This window comes from Tachypleus tridentatus, chromosome 10, assembly GCF_004210375.1.
Source record: "Tachypleus tridentatus isolate NWPU-2018 chromosome 10, ASM421037v1, whole genome shotgun sequence".
NCBI lineage: Eukaryota > Metazoa > Arthropoda > Merostomata > Xiphosura > Limulidae > Tachypleus > Tachypleus tridentatus.
In genome coordinates this window covers 58276351-58298498 of record NC_134834.1, presented here as the reverse complement: position 1 = coordinate 58298498, position 22148 = coordinate 58276351, and the positions used below count along the sequence as shown (strand labels likewise).

The 22148-nt window shown below is 31.5% G+C and overlaps 1 protein-coding gene across 1 annotated transcript in view; it reads right to left on the bottom strand.

Annotated features, from left to right (window-relative positions):
• Positions 1 to 8088: 8088 nt before the first annotated feature.
• Positions 8089 to 22148, bottom strand: part of LOC143228079 (uncharacterized) — a 30942-nt gene continuing 16882 nt past the window's right edge. The window contains exon 5 of the mRNA XM_076459412.1: positions 8089 to 8411. Coding sequence (XP_076315527.1) covers positions 8252 to 8411 — 160 coding nt within the window. The 3' untranslated portion in view covers positions 8089 to 8251. The remainder of the gene's footprint in view (positions 8412 to 22148) is intronic.

Sequence of the window (22148 nt, the reverse complement as noted above, 5' to 3'; positions counted from 1 at the left end):
ACCTTGTATGCGACAAACGTTGGATTAAACCAACCAGCCAACGATAAAGTACCCAATATTCAGCTTCTGAATGTCATCGTGAGAATTCCAATATTTATTTCTGGGCAACCTAATAATACATATTCTGTAAAATAGGTGAAACTGCTCATTAACTGTGCCATTGGCACTACTAAAACACAGTGGATCCCTGGATATCTACGTGTCTGGATAATGTTAGTAGGGTTTTAATAGAACCTTATGGATTATATAGACTTAAAACTGTTTTGAGTTCGACACCTCTATCTGAGAAATATCAAATTCGCTAGAGCTTGATTAAAACAGTCTAAAATATGTCTAACTGTTTTATATTTAACCCAAATTAGTTTTCTTTAAACTTTTAAGTTATGTTGCTTCTATTAATTTCAGATTTCATTTAAATCTGAAGTAAATAAACCACAAATATCAATACTATATTTTGACTGTCGGTTTAGAGTCTTTCAACTACTGCGAGATTCGACGTGGTTACATAATTAAAATAATATAAACTTTATATCAATGCGTTTCATTGTTAGGATGTTCTACTTTTTTGCTTCTAAGAAGATGTATACAGGAACAGTATATGCACCATTAAGGATTAAATATACACAGTATCAGAAAAAAAGCAACAAAACATTATGACGCATTTCCAGGTGTTAAACTTTCTTGCTATTATATTCAATTTGTAGCAACGAAGAAACTGCCAACTAATACTAATTAAATTTTTGATTCGTTATACGTTTAAGATAATTATCACAGCTCTCTTGATCTATGATAACAAAAACTTTGCCACTTTCTTGAATAAAAATCTTATCCATATTTTGAAATTATTTTGATGTATTTCTTGTTTTATTCATATATTATCTTTAATCGGAAGAATTTTACAACACTTGGAAATTATTTTACTAACGAAATTAAAATCAAATTAAAAGTTGCATAGTTTAACACAAATAGGAAGTTTAAAACTTATTTAAAGCATTAAGTGAGAATAATAATAAGTTTTTCGTTGTTAAGTAGGTCTTGTCAGAAAAAAGTCATATTTCACAAACTGTAGAGTATGCTTAAGGATATGAAATCGGCATTTATGGCTTCGTACGTCTTTTTACTTATTTGTTTTAAACTAACACTAATAAAGAATTTTAAAGTATTTAAGGATGTTTATTTTTGTTTTATTTTTATTAATCACTTCCTTGAGTGAACTATATTTTATTCTTTTTAAATGTTTTATAATAATACTTTCTCAGTAGGTTTTTCTTTCCATAAAAATACGTGCACACCTTCCTATCTAAATGTGCATGTGCGCACACTTGATTTCAATGGACGTAAACAAAAGGCGGATGTAAATATCCTTTAGTAAACATTTCGCACAACAACGCATTAAAAGATTATCAAAGATTCTAAAAAGGATCTAACATTAGGTTATAGAATAACAATATAAGTTTATTTATTGATTGCATTATGTACGCTAAATAATAGCTCAAACGAAATTAAAATAAAAAAAAAACGTACACAAGTTATAAGTTTATCAAATATAGGCTGTACTTAATAAAGGTTTAGCTAACATTAGGCCTAAGACAAGTGAACTTAAATATTTTTGTGTCAGAATATAGATTATGTTTTTTTATTATTCGAAAAATCCTGTATTTTAAGAAGTACAGGTGCAATAAAGATAGTAATCTGACTTAAAATACTTTGTGGATTTCTGCTCGTATATATATATGTAATGAAGGAATAGCTTCAAAACTATTATATTAGTTACATTAATTGCCAATAGTCGATGAAAATCAGCACTATAAAGTAATAATGAACTTAATATATATATACATATGTACGATAACAAAACATACATACATAAATCTAAAATATAAATCTCCTTTTTATCATTTTGTAGGTTAATTGTTTAATGTCTTTAGCAATAAAAAGCATGCAACTTCTTTTTTAATAATTTTCATTATCTCAAAATGCGTCTTTTCTAAAATTGTAACTGAAATTATTATTATATAACTTTAATTATCAAGACCTTTATTTTGTGTTACAAACACATCCGCTTAGACCTCATTCAAGCAGTGGTTGAAGGATTTTTTTGTCATAGCAATTTTGAAAGTTTGTTTAATATGAAACGTACTTTTAACATATTGAATGCATATCTTAAAGTATAATACTAATGGGATAACACGCTTCTAATAAATTTTTTTCTAGTTATCATTGAAGTTAGATGTGAATCCTACAGAGAATTTGTGAAAAGAGGCTTATAAAAGTAATGAGCACATCCAACCAGCCATTTAGAGTTAAAATACCTCAAGTAAACAAGTTCAAAGACATTTGCCGAGAAATGTTTGTTGAATGAATCATTACTGGCATGAGCTTACAAGCTTACAATTACGTGGGTAATTTTATAAATAAATGAAAATTATCAGAATACAAATGTGGGTTGCAACCCATATACCGCTCACTTACAACCGTGAACAAGAAAAATCAGCTCTTAAGCATCAAAATTATTGCACAGAACAATAAATTAAATTATCTCATTGAGTTATAAATTCAATATTAAGTCTTTGCTTGTCATGGAGGGGTGGTGATTTGAAAAAAACTTTGGATATAGTGACATCATTTCAGATGTAAAGAGTGTGTTATGGGGAGGGAGGAGTACAATAATATGAACGCGTTTTATTTGATTCAATGGTAACATTGTTTGTTATATTAGCATGCTGGATAATGTTTATGAGGAAGGTCATATCCTTTTCACTTTATACTGTACTCCTGTTCAGTGATTTGGGATAAGTAATATCGAATAATTAAAACTACCAGCGCATAAGTTTAAAACTGAATCCAATTGAAAGACTTAGAAGAAGTTTCTAAACTCTGCTTTAAAGTTACGTTTTTTTTATTTAAGTTCAAAGCTACTGAATGTGTTATCCGTATTACTCCTGTCACGGTTATTACACCCCTTGTTCAGCGCTATTATCCCTCAGTCTTATTGCAGAACCACCACGAAGCAGATTGTGAAATCACACTGCATTGAGTACTACTTCACAAAATAAATTGCAGTCTGTTTCACTAAGTGTCCGCTAACAATTGGTAGTAAATTTCAGTAACTGAGCTTAGTTTGTAATTAGTGTTATGTTAGCGAAACAAGAAATTCTTTTCTCGATGTGCTACTCCAATTCTTTTAGTAATATAACACATTTCTTTGGCACAAAGCTGTCTGTCTATAGCTGCTCCTTGAACCGAAGCAAGTGTTTAACGTGTTAGACTCAATTCGGAGATTCAAGGCCCCAGCCAAGAAATACTGCCGAACACATATTACACATTCAGTTGTTGTTATTGTTGTGACAATCCTGCTAATTGGTTGAGAATTGCCGGATAGGATGTCTGCCTACTCGTCTTTATTTAGATGTTCTGAATTAGAAATTAATGCGCCTAAATTTTATGTTTTGACCTAACCGACATACTCAATACAATATGCTTAAGTGCAGTTTAGGTTGAAAAAACAACAACAAAACAATATTGTCTATTCACTTGGCGTCTTTTAAGTTAATTGTAAACCACGAAAAGGCTTCAATTAACAATGCTACTTTATGAACTCGTGTCAAACTCAAGCGACCTATTTATATATTGTAATTATGTGTTATACACTATTGTACTGCAAAATGCCCTATTTAGAGATTTTGTAACGCGATAAACTTGATATATTACACGACCAGTAATCATAACATTATAAATGTACGTTATATTGTAAAATAGCCTTAAGTATCCAAGGTTTACATGAAGTTAAGATATGTGGAATTTAAGAATTTCTTGTTAATTTATTTAAAGACTCAACCACTGATGTTGAGATCTATCGTTAACTTACCTGAAACTCGTATTAAACACATGCAAACTGTGCATTCGAAAGTATGCATGAGTGTAATGTATAGAATTAGTTACGTACTCATAATTTTCTTTAACTTACATTAATTAATATGTATCTTTGGGTGAAACAACTTAACGGACTTATAACGCTAAAATCCGCGGTTCGATTCCCCGTATTAGACAGAATACAGATAGTCTATTCTATAGTTGTGTGCTATACTGAAGGAAAGAAACAAACTTTAATATTTGGACAATGACTTTCCGAACACCCTGTATAAAGAGAGAGAAATGATAGTTTAAATAATCAAGAAAAATAATAAACATTTAAATAATCTAAAAGCTTAAATTGTTCAAAAGTCAAATATAATTTTAAAAGTTAAATTTTAAAAGCGGATCATAAACTTTAAGCTATATTCTTATACTTTCTCTTCATGAAAGTTAGATACTACATAATTAGAATGATTAATGAAAGTGTTTTTCATCTGATATCTTCGTAATTGGTTAAGCGTAAATAAATGTCAGTGTGTAATTTTGGTTAATAATGATTTACTTTTGTATTATTTAATTGTTTCAGAGCAAGTCCACTTTAGACGTTATAAGTCCGCAAGCGTATAGCTATTCCAAAATAGGGGACTGTTTGTGTCTTGTCCATCGTGGTGAATAGAATTCCAGATTTTGCGTTGCATACCTGACTCATCAAAGGACCACACGAAATGCAAACAGTCTAAATAATTTAGTTGCTTTCTTTAGTTGTGTAGAGGCCTCTTAAAATTCTTTTTTTAAATTTGAATTTGGAATTATACTTTATTTAATTCTAAACTAAAATAATTATTTCATTTTTTGATATTGCTTATGTTAGTGAATATGACGCATAGAAGTGTTTAAAGTAGCAAAAGAAGGTATAAACATTATTACTTTACAATCATTGAAAAATGCTGGTCTTCCAGTGGGTCTGTAGTAAGTTTATGGATAAACAGCACTAAAACCTGAGGTTCGATTTCCGCAATAGACAGCGTAGTTAAACCATTGCTTATGTTTCAAATAAAACAAAATGTTGAAGTAATTGATTTATGTGCATTTCCAATGTTTTTGTGTTATATTTGTAATTTGAGATAAGGCCAAATTGCCATAATGATTATTCATGACTGTGGGATTAAATATGTAGTTATGATACCCAAGTACAGCAATAAACCTAAAAATAAGTTAAAACGAATTATGTTGAAAAAATATTCTGTTTGATGCAATGATGAATAATGAAATTATAAGTAAACTTATAATTAATTATTTTACTGTTCCGAGTCGTTTAGTGCTAAATTTACATATGCAGCGAAATGTTCCGAATATAATATGCATTGTTTCACTAAACATTATCTTAAAGCGTGCCTATAATAGATAGTAACAATTTTTTACAGCCAATTTAGACAATCTTTTCAGATACGCATTGTGTGAACTGTTACGCATACTAGAAATGTGAGTGTAGACGGTATGTCTTATTAATTATGATTGATTGTTTAAAACTAAGCACAAACCTATACAATGGAATACCTGCACTCTGTAATATCACCACGGGCATTAAAACTCGGTTTTTAGCGGCGAGAATCCGCAGAAATATCGCTATGCCACTGGGGACTTGTTACTTATGTTCCTCAGGTATAAATGAAAATCGAATCCTATTTTCATACATTTTTCGTATCTCTAAATGCGATTTTTGAAATAAAACGCTCAAGAACCTAAGTCTTGTAATTTTTAAAATGAGTTTAAATGCACACTTAAAAATGTTTGGAAACACAAAATTAATTATCGCTACATTACGTTTGATATTTGAAACTACTAATTTTTAGGCCAAATTACTGTACTCGAATAGTTAGCGCTTGTTTGTTTGTTTGTTTTGAATTTCGCGCAAAGCTACTCAAGGGCTATCTGCGCTAGCCGTCCCTAATTTAGCAGTGTAAGACGAGAGGGAAGACAGCTAGTCATTATCACCCACCGCCAACTCTTAGGCTACTCTTTTACCAACGAATAGTGGAATTGACCATCACATTATAACGCTCCTACGGCTGAACGGGCGAGCATGTTTGGTGCGACCGGGATACCAGAACCCGGACCCTCGGATTACAAGTCGAACGCCTTTAAACACGCTAGGCCATACCGGGCCCAATAGTTAGCGGAACTTCTTACCATCAAATTGTTATTTTGACCTCAGTATTTCTAATTTCTAGTTGCGTATTATTTATAATAATAACACAAGCTCGACTCTTAGTTCATGAAGATTAGAGTACTTATTGTATTAGGATAATTGTTTATATAATAATTAAAGAACGTGGTTATGTGTATATAACCACTATATCTCCAAAAGGAAAGAGCCTAGAAAGCTGAAATTTTGCATCCATACCAAGTGTACCCTGAGAGTTTGCAGCTGGGTATTATTATTTATTTTATTAGTGTACTTGCGCCTCTCTGTAGTATATTTTTAGATTAACAACTTATAATATATAGTAAAGCCAATGCGTTTTAGTAGCAGTGTATTCCAACAATGACTTACATGTCATGTTTCTCATCAACAAAGGTATAGCCTAGTATTGTTGTTAGTCTATATACTGAAAGTATAAATTGAAATGTATAAATAACAAAAGTTGAAAAATATTTGTTGACTTTTTTTTTAAATTTAGCGTCTCCATTTATTAAAAAAAGTTTGTTTTTATTGAAAACATTATTGATATAACAGAAAATAGCTTAATTAAGAAACATTTAAGTTCAAAATTGTACCGATATTTCTACAATCATGATAAATTACATGCACTTGATAAAATATATCAACCTGCTAGCCCGTGTGAAGCCGGTTGCTTTTGCTTGTTTATATGTGTAGGTGTGTATGTATGTATCTTGAAAGTCTGAATGATAATAACCCTAAACATCGGGTTTTGCTACTGGTGGTGGGTACAACGCGGATAGCCCATTGTGAATATTTGCGCTTAAAAATCGAATATATATATATATATATATATTTATACACTAACTAGTATAATTGGATATAATAAATTATTCGTTTAAGTACATGGCTTATGATTACCTTCCAATAATGAAACATATTGCCATTGCTATTAATAATCATTGTGCTAATTTGGTCTTATTTCATTTCAACTGAAAAAACTGTATTTAACATGTTAAGAAAATCAATCACATCAAAACGTATTTGGAAATTATTGTGTTCAGTAACTTAGAAGTAACCGTAAGAGCTTATTAAATAAGTTAAATAAATAATTAATTAGTTAAATAAATTAAATACGGGCCTTGATTCCAGCGACTTTTCACTAAAATAACAATTTCGAATTGTATGATAATAATATTTCACTTAATTATTATACTTTTGAAGGTTCTCTAGGTTATGTTTGCCAGTCTAATCAACACTATTTATGTTATAACTTTTAGCAGATGTGCTGTTAAAGTTATACAGTAATAACTAAAATTAATAATAAATAGTCTTGGTTACGAGTAAATGTTCTTATGATAAAGTCGCCCTAGGTCATCGGTGGGAGATCCATTTGGAATTCAAAATAACACCTCAATAGAAATAAAAAAAAAACAATTTTCGAGATCTGAAATTTAAAAAAAAGGTACAAACCAAATAAAACTTCGAAGAAAACAACAACTTAACTTCATAAAGAAATATTTGGTTATTTAAAATATAGCACTTGATGAATTTCACAAATATACAAAATAATAACTCATTAACAAAACGTACACAAAATTGTATTTGATTAAATTAAACCAATTGGAAAGACATCAGAAAATAACATTATTCTTAATAATCCTCATAATATAATACTTAACTTTGCTGACTATATCTTAAGAACTACAAAAAAAATGTTGTTTAAGGTAAGTTATGTATTGTCTGAAATTTAAATTTGATCTAATTTTTTATAAAAGCATCGTATATATTGCATCGAAGCTCCAATTAAATGAATTAATATATCTAGTAAAAAAATATATCAATGTATAGGATCTTACATCAATATCATTAAAATATAATTAAAGAATACTAGAACTTAAAAATGTAAATGTCAAATAGATAAGCATGTCATTTGATAAATACTATTTCCTAAATAAACACTTCGAGAAATCATACAGAGTAAACAACCAACAGGACCCTTAACTAACATGAAAGTATTATAAGCTTTAAAATGACATTAAATGCTGAAGAATATATACTTTTGTATAAACAAAATCTTAACTGCAAATGTTCCGATATATGTGCACTTTTCAACTTTGGTACCAAGCAGATCCATTTAGAAAGTGTCTTTCTGAGACGTAAACAATAATGATTTTTTTTCAATAACGTTAGTTAAAAAGCCTGAGTAGCTTCTATTGCTGTCCTAAATGCTTTTTAGCTTGTTTTCTGTACGTTAAGTTCAAACTGAACCTTCGTACCTTCATCGAAGTATTCCTTGCTGATGAACGGATCTTCATCAACTCTTTTCTCACATCGTGTTCCTTGATATCCTGGAGGACAGTTACACATGCGAAATCTGGATCCAATGTAATGCCTAGAAAACAGGTGTGTACCCACAAACATTCAACATCATGAAAATTGCACACATTTATGTTTACCATATGTAAATAGAAACAAAAATACTAAAAGTTAACATAATGAATTTAAATGTTTTGAAAGCTTCCGAAAATGAATACTGGTACAATTTTATAAGTGAGTCCATGATTAAAAAATAATGTATATTTAAGAAATCTGCCTCATGGCATTATAATTGTAATTTTATAAAAAAAAATCCAATTGCGTAATTTCTCACATTTTAGGAGTCTGTTAGCACGCAGTATGTATTATTGTCTGTTTGTTTGGAATTAAGCACAAAACTACACAATGGAATATCTGTGCTATGCTCACCATAGGTATCGAAATCTGGTTTCTCGAAGTGTGAGTCCGAAGAAATTTCCCTCTGCCACTGGAGGGCGTATTGTTGTCAAAGGAAACTTTCTGACTTTATTAATATTTTCTATACTATATGTAAAAAATATTATCATACGTGGTTTTACCTTTGGGCAAACTGGGAAGGACCTCCGATGCTATGCCTCTTAATCTACTTCTGAGGTATGGGGCTCCATTTACTGAATGCTATCAATGGTACCAGAATAACTAAGACAGCCCAGTGGTATTATACTAGAAGAACTCGAGTTTATTAGCATCGTATATATTACGTAAAGATGATGTTATTGTACGGTAATTATTTTTATTATTGCCTGACCAGAGGAAAATTGGACGTCGGGTGATGTGTTATGATTTAAGGTGCATGAGAGTTTAATGTAGATTTGCCTTAAAATAAAGAGACTAGCTAATTTAACTCTCTTTCATAAAGCTCATACTGAACTAAAGTTTTAGAGATAATTACCTAGTATCTTTATTTTAAAGCAAATCCACATTAAACTATCAGCTGTATTTACTGCAGGGAATCGAACTTCGGATTTTAGCGAGAGACAGTTAAACTAGAGTAAATTAGTATTGTATACGAAGTTTAATAGTAAGTTACAGTTACTGCTGGAGTGAGTTGTGTTCGAGCGAGACTCAATAGTTACTGTGCTAGACTGCGTATCTGACAGACCATAGTTAGTGTCGCATTTTCAGGTCATGAGTGTGTTATAAGAGTGATGATCATTTCCAAAGATTCGGTCTGAACAACAGTAACCTAACGTGTTGACTAATGTTCATTATCTGCCTTCTCTTGGCTCTATTGTGTCAAATTAGTGGCTGATAGCATAAATAGCCTCTTGTAGATTTGCGCGAAATTAAATAAACAAACAAAAGTGTATTGTTGAGATAGTGAGTTTGTTAATCAGTGAAACCAGTTTGTAATTTACCTTAATTACATATTTAAAGTCTTAGTTTTGTTTCCAACATATTAAGAGAAATACGAGAAGTGCTGTATGTAGGTGAAAATTAACCAGAAAATGAAATTATTAAATTTGGCCTATTGTTAAGTAAACATTTGGTAGCTTAAGTAAAAGTAAAACTGTAGGACTTGCAGTCAAAGAGATAAAACATCTTATGTATCATTAACTAGACGAGGCTTCACATTATTCTTGCTGCCAAATAATCCAAAGGATTATAATAATAAATGATAATAATTCAACAACAGAAAATATTACAACCATATTCTCATCAAGGAAACTTTCGAAGTTTGTTAAGATCCTGTGCGTAACTTGCAGAAAGTATTATCGTTAAGGAAAAGAAAGCAACTAAAATTGCCTCACCAAATGCTCGTAAGGTTGTCTGATTGTTCAATCAAGAAGGTAACCTCATCAGCTTTCTAGTCATAGGCGTAAAGTAGTAATCGATAAAATAACTTAAGTAAGCTCTTTCTGGTTCTTTTCTTACAGTCTTAGAAAATTTAATATTAAGTACAAGGGCGTACTTCATAAAATAAAACACTAAGCACTTGATTACTTTGTAGAATTTCTTAATATAACACAAACACCACTAAAATAAAATGTCAACAAAGGCATTCTTTAACGTTTCACGGAATATTTTAAAAACAATTTGCAAAAAAAGACTTCTTCACACACTGTCATTATCTCAAAAGTAAGGGATTTGATTTTAGTTGTCATCACAAGTGCTTTCTTATGTTAGATGTGTCAAGAAAAAAGTAGTGTAAACACCTAGTCTACCAGTTGTCTCCCTTTCTTGAAATGTAAAATACATAACACATGTTTTTGTTATATACCTTAAAGTAAATCGGTAACACATTTTGATTGGTTAAGAAAGCAGGTTTTTTTTATTTTATCAGTAAGAAAAATTACAGATTTTATTTTATATTGCGTAATGATTCAATGCTTTGTTTTGCTGCTTTTTTTTACTGCTAAGCTCAAAGTTTCACAATGAGCTAGCTGTGCTGTGCCCACAGAAGAACCAAACCCCAAAGTTTAGTGTTTAAAGCCCTCAAGCTTACCGCTAGTACTAGTTGGTAGGTATTGTGAAAAAAAAGGCTGAATAATTAAATCTTTTACGATTGCTATAAGTCGAATGATACATATGGATGTAGACAAAATGTTCACATCTATTCAGTTATCCCCTTACATATATATAATATCTCAAAAACTATAATGAAAAGTATAATTTACTTTAAAAAGTACAAAGTAATTAAAAATCCACATAAAAATTATCCAAATTCAACTAAAAGTATCTATTTGGACTTATAACAAATAATAACGTATTTTAATTGAATACTTACAAAAAAAATAAAGTGAATCAAGATTAAAACTTTCTGAAATAAATTACTATTACATAAGTGTTAAAGCTTCTTTCAAAGATATTTTCAAGTTTTTTAAAAGAATTAAAAAAATTTCCTTATTTAGGAAGATTATTTTTAAATTAGTTTGAAAATATTACAGACTTAAGTATGTTACTTCAAAAGTTTAGTTTAATTTTTCAGTTTCTAGATATTTTGAATATAAATCAAATTTTAAGAAACTTTACGCACAGATATTTAATTATCGGCAGAGAAAAATTCTTTCACCATCACTCCTCTTGTAAATGGTATTTATTGTAAAGATTAAAATTTGAACCAATTTCGACCTCATTAAGCTGATCTTACTTAATAGTATTATAAAATGTATTAAAATTGTAAATATTTTTTAGAGGCTTCACTGTTCACTTATTTATTCCAGATAAAGTTGTCTTCTATATTAATTGATTCACACTGCCTTATAAAACGAAGTTTATTTCAAATTGTCTTTGTTGTTCTCATTTATCACTCTTTTTCACACCCACTAGTATATATATAAATATATACACGTGAAAACTAGGAATTATTTAACAGGAGTATATATATAAATATGTATAAATCTAGAATATTGAAAATGGTAAACATCCATATTACTGAAGGAGTATACCTCACCCTAACTTTTATACCCAAGTTTATACCTTGGTCATTTATGTTCAAATGTAACAAGTGTAACGGATTTACTATCATATATTTATTTTCATATCGATATTTGTTTCAGTTAAATCTATATTTAGAAATTCATGAAACTTATACAGTTAAATGTTTGTTACAAAATCCCTGCCTATTCACTAAATTTGTAGAAGATTCTCGAGCGTAACAATCTACAATGTGCGTATGTATGGTTTGCTACAGTTGATATGCTATAAACCTCAGAAGCTATAACTGTGATTAACGATTATTAATGCCCCCCGTTAGTACAGCGGTAAATCTACGGATTTAGAACGCTATAATCAGGGGTTCGATTCCCTTCGGTGGGCTCCGCAGATAGCCGAATGTAGCTTTGCCATAAAAAAAAAACACAAACGCGCACGCTTATTAATCAGAAAACTACAGATTTTGAACAGGAACGTTTATATATTTCGAACATTACAAACCATTTAACTTCAGTTTAAAAAAATTTACATGTGAAGCGCTAGCTTGAGTTAAGTAACTGTATCGATATCAACTTGAAATTAAATCGCTGATAGCGAACCGTCGATAAAATATTCAGTTGCAGACTAGATAGAATATTGAATATTGTTTATCAATTTGTTAAACTCTTGTATATAAATAATTGCCCTCCGCTAGTACAGCGGTATGTTTACAGATTTACAACGCTAAAATAAGGGGTTCGATTCCCCTCGGTGGGCTCAGCAGATAGCCCGATGTGGCTTTGCTATAAGAAAATACAAACACACACAATATAAATAATTATTTGTAATAAGTGTTATTATAAGTTGTAGTATTATTTGTATTAAGAAAGAAAACTGTGTGTATCAATCTTGTTAGCAAACGCTATACATTTAATACATCTCTACATTTAATTAATTTCTAAATCCAAATTATAAAGAAACTCTCTTTCAAGCTATTTGAAAATGGAAGATTGTCTGAGATAAATTATAATACGTAACACAAGATAAATAATTTTTCATCAAAGTACCGAAAAGGAATATTTATTTTTTGTGTTAAGTTTAAAAATAAGATACTTCGTGTTTAAATGAAAAAGATGAATTGACTTGGCTCGGCATGACCGTGTGGCTAGGGGGAGCTTGACTCATGATCTGAGATACGCGGGCTAGAATCCACGTCATACCAAATATGCTCGCTCTTTTAGCCGTGGAAGCGTTAAAATGTGACTGTCAATCTCACTATTCGCTGGTAAAAGAGTAACCCAACAGTTGGTGGGGGATGGTGATGACTAGCTGCCTCTAGTGTTTTATTGATAAATTAGGGACGGCTAGCGCATATAGCCGTTGAGTAGTTTTGCGCGAAATTAAAAACAAACACATTTCTGGACTTCGAAATAAATAACGATTTTTTTTTTATACATTGGTCTTTTCGTCATCACGGCAGAACATTTAAAGTTCGGTTTACAATGATTTCCTAAACATACGTAAAATCACACTTTGTTGTTCTAAAAGTTTTAACTTTGCAAAAGTATGAGATATTTCTTTGACAACTTTTCCAATCTAATCGTTTTCTGTCAAATTTTATAATTTCAACATTTAAATTTCAAATATTTTCTACCTTGCTAATACAGCGGTAAACCTACAAACTTACAACGCTAAAATCAAAGGTTCGATTCCCTTCTGTGGACTCAGCAGAGAGCTCGATGTGGCTTTTCTATATGAAAAAATACACACACATACATTCAAATCTTTTGTTAAAATTGTAATTTTAAACGATACAGAATATATTTAATTACACTATGAGAAATCCCAGTTGGTACAGCGGTAAGTATACGGATTTATAACACTAAAGTCACGGATTCAATTCCTCTCGGTGAACTCAGCAAATAGTCCGCTGTGGCTTTCCAATAAGAGAAACACACTCACTCTTAAACAGAAAGCTCAGAACGTGGAAAAAGAAATACAAATGATAAAAAAACTACCGAATAAATGTCTTGATAAAAAAACAACAATAATCGTTTGTTAAAAACGCTGTAATATTGTTGTTTTTATTATTTTTTCGATTGGTATAAACATTTACTTATGCGTACCGGCTTGTTCCATTGTAAACCAGTTTAGATATACTCTCCAAGTAAAGTGATCTTGAAATACCATCTTGCGTGAAAAGAAGTGAAATGCTTTGTTCTTCTTTCTTATGCTATTGCCCCCCGGTGGCACAGTGGTATGTCTGCGGACTTACACACTAAATCTGGGTTTTTGATACCCGTGGTGGGCAGAGCACAAATAGCCCATTGTGTAGCTCTGTGCTTAATTCTAAACAAACAAATTTTAGGCCATTTGCAACTGTTGTTATACTAAACGGTTTTAGAAAAAAAGTATACTCTGATAGATGCTCAGAAACAAAAATAATGCTATCTTTGCACAACTTAGTAATAATACATTTTGTTTTACAGATTTTATAGATAATAAGTCTGAGTAGCGTCTAAAATGTGGTCATTCTAAGTAGATAGATATAAAATGCACTCGAAGAGATATCAGTAGAGTTCTATAACTACCTTTTCTCGTGCACTCAACTGAAACGTTCAGTTAATATCTTTTCTAAAAAGAAATTCACATTTTAATTGTATTTGTAGAAACTTTTAAACCTGGTTACATGGTGAGGAAAGTAAAGATTTAAATAGCATATATTTATTTTTATTTTTTAATGTTATTACCACAAGAATAAAAATCGTCTGATTAGAAAGGATTTGTTCGTTTTTAAATTGTACGCAAAGCTACACGAGAGTTATCTGCGTTAGCGGTCCTTAATTTAGCAGTGTAAGACTAGAGGGAAGGCAGCTAGTCATCACCACCCACTGCCAACATTTGGGTTACTCCTTTACTAACGAAAAGTGAGATTCACTATCACTTTATAACGCCCCCACGGCTAAAAAGGCGATTATGTTTAGTGTAACGAGGATTCGAACCTGCGACTTCTCGATTACGAGTCGAGTGCCTTAACCACCTGCCATGCCTGGCCGATTAGAAAGCCCTAAGACTAATGTGATATTTCCCGTCTTACGGATATTTTCTAACAGGGAATAAATAAATCCCGCTAAATGTGAGATTACAAGAATAATATATTGTGGAGTACGGGCCTCATTCTCTTCGTTCTCTGATCGTATTCATTGCAAAGAGTCTGTAAGGAAATGTGCACAATACAACAATCTTTATCTAAATAACATAACCAAAGATTCAACAAAAAATAAGTGCAGGTATGCTTTATCAATGTGAAAGGGACAAGATAGATAATTTGAAAGAACTTTTTGAGTTCACATCCAGGTAATTACCAACTCGACAGGAAAAAATACAATTATTTATCTTGGGTCAGAAATGAGACAACAACCACTTTTACTGTGAAAAAAATTCACATTGTTCCCAATTAGATAATTATGGTTTTGTGCTCAGTGGGAGTAAGAAGAAGTTGAAATGTTTATTTAAGCAATGTTGTTTATTTAAATTGTGTTTGAAAAAATATAAATTTCTTGGAAACTGCATGTTAACAAAGGGTGTAGCAAAAATATAGTTTAACTTTTACGATATTCCTACTTTCACCGTTATTTCTAAGCTGCTACGGCCATTCCTAATTCTAAATCAACACCGAAGACAAATTCAACTTAATCATGTCAATGAAGAAATCGAAACAATTCATCCTCATCACAGTAAAAATAGTTGTACAACAATACAAACAATAAAACAAAAGTCTCAAGTCAATGCTCCTTAATAAAACAGAAGAAGATATTTAACACACTGAATACAAACATACATAATGGTTTTTTAACAACAGCTCATTACAAAACTAAAAATAAACTTTCATGAAACGAAGATGCAAGTTAAAATAATAAAACTAATTGGAACTTCTGAGCAATATTAAAACCTAAAATAAATAAACCCTTTTAAAATCATGAAGTAAAATAAGCAATATAATGCTTAATAAATAAATAATATATGCAGAGGAACTGAATTAAATAAACATAAATACATTGTACAAAATAAAATAGAAATTCAACCATACGTTCAAACACTATTAACTAGCCCAATAACCAAACTGACAATATATTTAAAAATCTTTCAGCCCAAGTTACATCAAAATAAATACCTTAATTCTGAAAATAAAATCATTTATTTATAATTTTCATGAATATATAAAATAACTCTAGCCAAGACGTATAAACAAGGTGTACACTTCATGAATTAACAACCAAGATAATATATAAAACACCATAAGCACACACACACATACATACAACTTAGATGCAGATGTTGGAGCTATTTACCCAAAAAACTATTTAATATAAATTGATTTGTGATGGACAATTTTAGTTTGGTAGATGATCCCTCTAGCTCTCACAATAGTTTTGTGAATCATCATCATATTGTTATAGAGAGACACATCTCTTATTTCAATTGCATTAGCAGATTTTGATGCTTTAGAAGACGATCTTCCTAGTTATAAGTCACCCAGGCCTTCATCCGCCTGGCTGCCTGCTTTTAACAGCGGTACTTTAAAACCATAATCAGTTTGCTTTCAGCTCGAAGTACTTCTTGGTATTGATCAGGTGTCTAGAAGGCAGCTTACTTTTCTTTGTCCTCAGTCTTGAAGGTGTAGAAGAATCAGCCAATGAAGTACTGGTGCTGACATTAGTATTTGCTGTCACAGTTGGTTTTTCAATCACTAGCATGCTGGTTGCTATGACTACAGTTGTCTTCCTTCTTCTTGGTGGATTATCGAGATGACGAGAGTTGTGGAAAGGTACTTTCAAATCGAAGGATATGATGGTCCTACTGAAAATTGCACACAAGTTTTCCTGGTTTTTCTTCACAAAATAACATATCTTTTCCCCATTGTTTCAACTTTACTTTAAATTTACTTTTAAGCTTTGTCTCCGGAAGCATATACTATGGCATAAAGTACGCAGGATGGATGGTTGGTATGTTGGACACTGATGGTTTACTGAAACCTTCACTCCTTGTCTCCATCTGCTGGACTACAATGGGGGCTAGTCATTTCCAAAGTTCAGGAAATTTTAGGGACTGCCTATGAGCAAAGCCTGTATGTCTAATAATGTCTCTACTATGGTAATAACAAGGCAAATTCTTGAAATGGTTGATAAGGCAGAAAATTTCAACATAATTTTTTAAATCACCAAATAAAGACATATCGTCAATACTTTTCATTTTTGCAGTAATCTGAGTTTCAAAATCACAATGACAAAAATTCTGCTCACAGCTGACTGGTTGAAAAACAAGGATATTCAGAAGAGTTAAGAATTTTATCATAAATAAAAATGACAGGATGGTATACAATGAACTTTGTTCAGAAAACTTAGCAAATGTATGAGTTAAATTTGTGACAGTATGGCTATTTTCTGCCATAAAAGTTTGTATAGAAGCAAAATGTCACAATTACAACAGTAGTGAAAACTTTCTAAACATTTATGAGTACGTATATTTGAGCTGCCTGTTTAACATGATTTCTACTTCTTGTGAACAGCTATATCGACACAGGCATCCTCGTGTCTTGTGCTTGGCCTAAATTTAGCTGCATTCTCAGATATCGTGATTGGTATGAAGTTGGTTGATCTATGTTTGAAACTAGTCACATTTCTTCTGCTAGCACTTACTTGTTATAAAATTCAGGTACCTGGTCTATTAGAAAATACTGACGTGACTTTATCTACCTCCTTCAGTTTGTATCACAAAAACAATACACACAAGCAGATCAGATGAAACAAAACATATTTCACAGACACTCAATCTATTTTATGTATTGTTAAAGAACACAATGCCGTCACTGCACATGGAAGAGCTACAAATATTCAAGTGCCCAAGTGAGAATTTTTGAAGCACCTCACAGTCCATTCTGGAGTCTAAGAATGGCCTAGTTTTAAAAAATATCAGATAAATGATTGGCTTTCGAAAATCAATCAAAAGCTTAGAAAGTAACGCCCTTTCAGTTGAACTGTCAAACCCTTTGCAAATTGTTTCAATTTTACAAACTGTTGATGTTCTATGCCTAAATCAACTTGCACCTTTTACACTAAGCTGTGATAATCAAGTAGTAGTCACAAAATGCTGCTCATTCAGTTTTGAATAAAAAAAAACACTCAGTTATTCAGAAAACAATAAAGTTAAATCCCTTTCAGTCCTCCATTTAACAAGTAAATGAACATCCGAAATGCCAATAATCAAGTGGAACTTACACTATGTCGTTTATACATTATATGATAAATATCACTTGAATATTTGGAAATCAAGAATTACTACTTTCTTTCAATTACTAACTGTACTCCCCATCAGCTCGACTGAAGTTCTTAAAATCAGTACCCCCATCTTCTTCTTTCCATCTGACTTACTGGGTCTGAACTACTTCATAAGAGATTCATCTGCAATATGAGACTGTATCTTGTCAATGTACTCTATATAGGAGAATACTGAATCTCATATGTCAGTGAACCAACCTGTCAGATTAGTAGGCATAGACCTTTCCAACACTAGTTATTTATCTTCTCCTTTGTACTTAGCATATACCAGAGTCCTACATAGTCTTCATGATTATAGATCCATTTTATGATTGTTTTGTTGTAGGATTTCTTCTGCCATAGATTTTTTTTCCAGTTTCTGACATAGGAATTCATGTGAATTGTCCACAATAATATGTTTAATGGCTAGGAGCAGAAAGGACAATGCACACGAATGTTTAAAATGTAATAAGTATTCATTGACCTCTTTTTCCCAGTATTTCGGCATTGTTCCCACAATTTTGGCTGCATCCAAATTGTTATTACTAAATGACGTAGGTGTGGTAAAGTTTGATATACTAGATAATTCCAATTCCTTTAATTTAATTTATATTTCTAATTATTTTTTCTTCAGTTCCAACTCTCTTTGTTCTTTTTATCTTTACAGTTCTAGCTTAGCTGATATTCTAGTTCTAATTTCTTTAATTCAATTGCATCTACAGGCAGCGTAATGTCTCACTCAAAAATATTAATGTTTGGTTACCTGACATATGGTAAGTATTCGTCTTACTTGGTTTGATTGAGATTAATAAATTTTGTAGATATACAGTTTATAATTTGTATAGCTAAGATTAGATGCATGTCTTCATCACACTCAACCTCTTCAGTTACACTCATTAGGGCTATCCATTGCTCTGCTAGTTATGACTATGTTTCAGTCGATTTAGTGAAGTAATAAAAATGACCTGCTCATATCAATTACCTTTCTCTACAAAATTCTCTTGTTGGTGGATGTCATTGGTGGATGTCACCTGTTAATAGCAGTTCTTTTTCGGTTCTATGCTTCGCAGTTTGCCTCCCTTAAAAGAGAGGCTCTATTCTGCTCCACCAATAACCTTCTCATTCTCGAGTGCCTATTGTCTTACCTGATGGCTAAACACCTACAATTGATAGACTTTATCCACTTAAAGCATTACGCTTCAGGTTCTTTTGAAAGAACCAGACGGCATTTATTTTTCTTTCTAGGATTTAAACTTATGGTTAATGCCCGTCAGGAGCCTATGCTGTCTGAATTTCAGGAGAGGACTTCTGGACGTAACCACCATTTTTATAGGTTACAATTCTATCTGATGTTTTTCTAGCACATATGGCTTCTGCAATATCCGTTGATTCAGAGCTTCAGTAAACTCATTAGAGTATGCAAAAGCCCATCTACACATCCTTTAAATAGAGCAAGTCTATAAAACAATAGTAACTGCGATGAAATAAAAATAATTTGTCGACCACTTTTCTTCTTGTCATTTTCAATTAAATAGATTTCCTTTACAGCACATCAAAAGGGCCCACTAAACAAGACACATTTGAGAAATGCTTTATTGTGGAATATGAGTCTGCTATTCTTAGAACCCAAAGAAAACTTTTCGCAAAGTAAAATTCTGTAACCGAAAACTACAATTCAACAATATTTATTAAAGACACGATCAAAGAGTAAATAGAAAGCAAGTTTAAATGTTTGATATGCAAATGCAAAATTTTTAAGACGTATAGTTTTAAAATAATAGCAGATAGCTTGGCCTTTATACAAATATGAACAATTTAACAAACCCAGACTGCTCAAGGTTTGCATGCCACTCATGTGACACTCGATTTATCTTTGATCAGCAATGACTGTTTGTTTGTTTTTGAATTTCGCGCAAAGCTACACAAGGGCTAGTTGTGCTAGTCTCCCTAATTTTAACAGTGCAAGACGAGAGGGAAGGGAACTAGTCATCACCACCCACCGCCAGTTCTTGGGTTACTATTTTACCAACGAATAGTGGAATTAATTGAGACATATTAACGTCCCCACGGCTGAAAGGGTGAGCGTGTTTGGTGTGACGGTGATTCGAACCCGTGACCTTCATACTGCGAATTGAGCGCCCTAACCATCCGCAATGCCGGGCCTGATCATTGATAAAACGACAGTTATTTTTCTTCAAATAAAACTCGTTTAATAACCAGTTAGAATTATTCTGGCCCCGTTCACACTTAGGTTTGTGGAGAAGTTGAGTTAGTTACTTAAGCAACGGTCCATGAAACTAAAGAAAGCAAAAATTTCTCTGACTTTAGAAAGTATTTTGAAACTTAAGATACTTCTCTGTAACAAAATAATAATTATACGTCATAAAATTTATTTTACTCAGTTTATATGGAAAAAAAGTTTTAAATTCTCAGTTACACGTCTGTATTTTGGTTTAATGTGTTCAACGATGCTGGATTCTACCTTAACTATTTGAAAAACTAATGTGTAGCTACACATCATTAAATAACCTTATATTAAGCCGCCATATATTTAGATGAAATATTTCACTTCACAAGGAAGATCAACTAGTGGCTTTACTTACACTTCCTCTTATAATTTAACCAAGAAATATATTAAAATTTTACCGAACTTGTTATATATGACTTAGTATTGTATCTACAGTAGCTACTTTATTTTAACGTAGTGTCAACAATGATAACCAATTACTCGGCAGAATACGTAAATCACAAAATAACACATAATAAGTACATTCCTTTTCGTTTAATACATGTGAATTCTTACATTAAGGACTTTCTCTGTCTTTAGCGTATTATGTATTTAGTAGTCTCTACACGATTTTATGAAAGAGAATAGAGCAGAAACGCATAACAAAAGAGAATAGTTCAAGCTGTAAGAAACATTTAATGTGGAACTGACACCTTTCATTTCAGCAGGTTCGTGCTTTACCAAGTGTACTCCAAAGCTTAAATCTTATTTAGTATTTGTGAGAAGAACAAAAATAAAAACGTTTGCACGACTTGTTAATTGATAGTCTAACTCATACATTAAGTGTTTCCACAAATGATTTACGAATATGGAATTACTTTTTTATATGAAGTTCCGATACATCTGTGATGGTGATTTTTACCATTGCTTATAAGGTAGCTAACTCGTTATTTGGATTTTGAACAAAACACGTTCGTTAGACAAGCACCATTTAGATTTTAGGAACTTTTTCTTTATTTCTACCAGTTTCAGCCGTAAAATATGCGTGCTTTTCTAGTTTTTTTCTCTAGCGACATCTTCGCAGTTAATTATAAAAGCTATATTTATATCCTTTAAATGGAGCATTTTATCCAGGCAGAGGTATTAACCACATCCGACACATTTACAGTTAATTTTATTCTAGCGGTTTCTACATTATCTTGTACACTTGCTGAGTAACTCGAATTTTCATTTTATGAGATGAAAGTAAGAATACAAATTGAAATTTGTACATGGTCAACTTGAATGGTATCCAGAGATGCATAACAATGACCCACTCAAGTTTATTGTTGGTATTTGGGTAAAAGCAAGTGTACTTTGAATTCTAAACGCCTAAAACACGAAGCAAGAACGTTACTACCGTCGTATCAGCTAAACGACAAAAATAGTGTCTCCAAAGTGCATTACAACTGCGCACAAAGAACATCACGAAACGTACAAAATGAACAGCCATAACAACTCATTCATATATAATTTGCCGTTATTATAAACGATATAAAAGAGTCGTTATATAGAGTACAAAAATGTTTACATTATAACATAATCTCTAATATAACATGGATACAGATATGAAGTCTATGTTTTAAGTTGTTTTTTCAATAAAACGGCAATAGGGCCTTGTTACTTGATTTTTGTTTTATTTTATTTTATTTCATAATACTCTGAAGGTTAACTATTACTCTAAATAAACATAAAATAAAACATTTGTAAAATATTTTATCTTCTTCTTTCGTAAATGATCTTAAATGTCAACTTCTAGTTTTCACTTGAAAGAAAAATCTAGTGTAACATTCTGAGATATATATTGAGTTTTCCCATAATTTGTGAAATAACTTGA